Source organism: Meleagris gallopavo, chromosome 16 (genome assembly GCF_000146605.3).
Source record: "Meleagris gallopavo isolate NT-WF06-2002-E0010 breed Aviagen turkey brand Nicholas breeding stock chromosome 16, Turkey_5.1, whole genome shotgun sequence".
NCBI lineage: Eukaryota > Metazoa > Chordata > Aves > Galliformes > Phasianidae > Meleagris > Meleagris gallopavo.
Window position 1 is genome coordinate 82,595 of NC_015026.2, and position 2,342 is coordinate 84,936.

Genomic DNA, 2,342 nt, shown 5'->3' on the forward strand with positions numbered 1-2,342 from the left:
TCCCACCCGCAGGCCCGGGGCGGGCAACAGGCTCTGGCTGTTTTCTCATCCTGCAGGAATTCGGCTCCATGGGCCGGGCATTTTTTTCCCCTCCTTTCACTCTCTCCCTTTGGAGACTTTCCGCATTCTGCCTTTGATCTCCCCCCTGTGTTTGTCCAGCCGATCGGCTCAGACGGGGTTAGAGGCTGAGGTCAGCGCCTTTTCCATTCCAAACACCCAGAAACATCAGTGAGAAGGGAGGGGATTCAGATTACAACCTTCCCGTCCTCCCCTTCCAACCCTGCCCCACACGCACGCAGCGCCCGGACCCGCTGCCACTGCACGGCGAGCGCTGCCCGGCTGCGGGTGCCAGGGATGCGCTGAGCCCCCCCGGCACGGGGACATCGCAGCGGCCGAGGCTCTGCCGGGAGCCACCGCTGCGACACGATGCTGTGCCCGGTGCCCTGAGAGCTCAGCGATGGACCGAGGTGTGGGGCGGCATCTCCGGATAGACAGCGTGCACCCGGCGTGCTGAACCGCGGCGGACTGGACATCACCTCCTCCTCCTCCTTTCCGTCTCCCGACTTTCCTTTCCGTCTCCTTTCCTCCGTCCAATGTGATCAGCCCCGAGCCTGGTGGCGAGCGGGGGGGGCACACAGATGCCTCGCAGGAGTTTCGACCGCTCAGGACCGCGGTCACGTCCTGGCGGGCAGCAGCTCGCTGGGGCTGAGCCCATGCGCTCGGCTCTGCTCCTGCTGCTGCCCTTGCTGGCGGCCGCCGCCGGGCTGAGCCTACAGCAGGCCAGGATGCGGCACCTGGGGGTGTGCCCCAACCAGCTGAACCCCAACCTGTGGGTGGACGCTCAGAGCACCTGCGAGAGGGAGTGCCAGGCAGACCAGGTGAGCGCCGGGAGCTGTGGGGAATTAAGGGATGGGTTTGGGTGCTGCACCCGTATGGGGGTGGTGGTGAGCAGAGGGATGCTCTGCGTTGCGTTGGGATGGGGGTCCCATTGGCAGAGGGTGCAGTGCCCAGCAAACTCAGCCTCTCTGCAGCCTCACCCCAGGAGTGCGCAGAGCCCCAAGTGCTTCAAGCCCCTCTGCAGGCAGAGGTTCAGCTTACGGCCCTGCTGCATCAGCCCTGGCTGGAACAACCCCACCACACACCCCCAGTATGCTCCCACCCAGTTATTGAGGGATGCGAGCGTGCTGGGGCTGCTCCCCCTGGTCAATCAGTTTTCCCTGGGCAGGAGCACGATGCTGCCCATCCTCAGGGAGCAACTCCTCTGCAGCTCATCGCTGTAATGAGTTCTGCCTGACCTCAGCCCATCGGAGCCTGCAGCCCCCAGGCCACAGCGCAGCACAGCCACAATGGCAGAAATGGCCCACATCCAGGCTGGGCACCTGCAGAAGCCCAAAGCCCAGTACCACTGTGCCGTGGGGGCCATCACTGCTACTCTTCACTCCCACCCATCAGCAGGGCTGAGATAGAGCTGAGCGCTGGGTCAGCCCGGAAATGGTGGGGGCTGGGAGGGAGCTCTCTGTGGCTGGGAGCATCCAGGTCAGGGTTAGGGTTGGTGTTGGGATCAGCACTGGGGTTAGCATTAGGGTTGGTGTTGGGGTGCTGACCGCCGTCCCCTCCCGGCCAGGACTGCGAGGGCTTTGAGAAGTGCTGCACCAACGTGTGCGGGCTGCGCAGCTGCGTGGCCGCGCGCTTTGCTGACGGCAGCCTGCTGGCACTGGAGCTGGGCCGCGGGCCGTCCTGCGAGAGCTTCGTGTGCGCCCAGCAGGGCTCCGACTGCGACATCTGGGACGGGCAGCCGGTCTGCAAGTGCAAGGACCGCTGCGAGAAGGAGCCCAACTTCACCTGCGCCTCCGACGGCCTCACCTACTACAACAAGTGCTACATGGACGCCGAGGCCTGCCTGCGTGGCACGCGCCTCACCACCGTGCCCTGCAAGCACATCTTCACCTGGCCCGACACCAGCCCGGTGCCACGGGAGACCACGGCCCGGCCCACCCCCGGAGCGGGCCCCGAGCCACTGGTTCCTCCCGCGCTGTACAGCAACCCCTTCCACCAGTCGGTTCGTGCCGGCGGCACCGTCAGCTTCCGCTGCGACGTCAGCGGCCGCCCGCGGCCCGACATCACCTGGGAGAAGCAGAGCGAGCGCGCCGAGAACTTCATCATGCGGCCGGACCAGATGTACGGCAACGTGGTGGTCACCAACATCGGGCAGCTGGTCATCTACAACGCGCGCCACGAGGACGCCGGCATCTACACCTGCACGGCCCGCAATGCCGCGGGGCTGCTGCGCGCCGACTTCCCGCTGTCGGTGCTGAAACGTGAACCCGGGGCGGTCCCGCGGC

At 66.1% G+C, this 2,342-nt stretch overlaps 1 protein-coding gene across 1 annotated transcript in view; it reads left to right on the plus strand.

Annotated features, from left to right (window-relative positions):
• The first annotated feature begins 9 nt into the window (after positions 1 to 9).
• The window catches only part of LOC104913463 (WAP, Kazal, immunoglobulin, Kunitz and NTR domain-containing protein 1-like), a 3,309-nt gene continuing 976 nt past the window's right edge, over positions 10 to 2,342 (plus strand). Inside the window, exons 1-2 of the mRNA XM_010719725.2 lie at positions 10 to 878; positions 1,625 to 2,340. Coding sequence (XP_010718027.1) covers positions 639 to 878; positions 1,625 to 2,340 — 956 coding nt within the window. The 5' untranslated portion in view covers positions 10 to 638. The remainder of the gene's footprint in view (positions 879 to 1,624; positions 2,341 to 2,342) is intronic.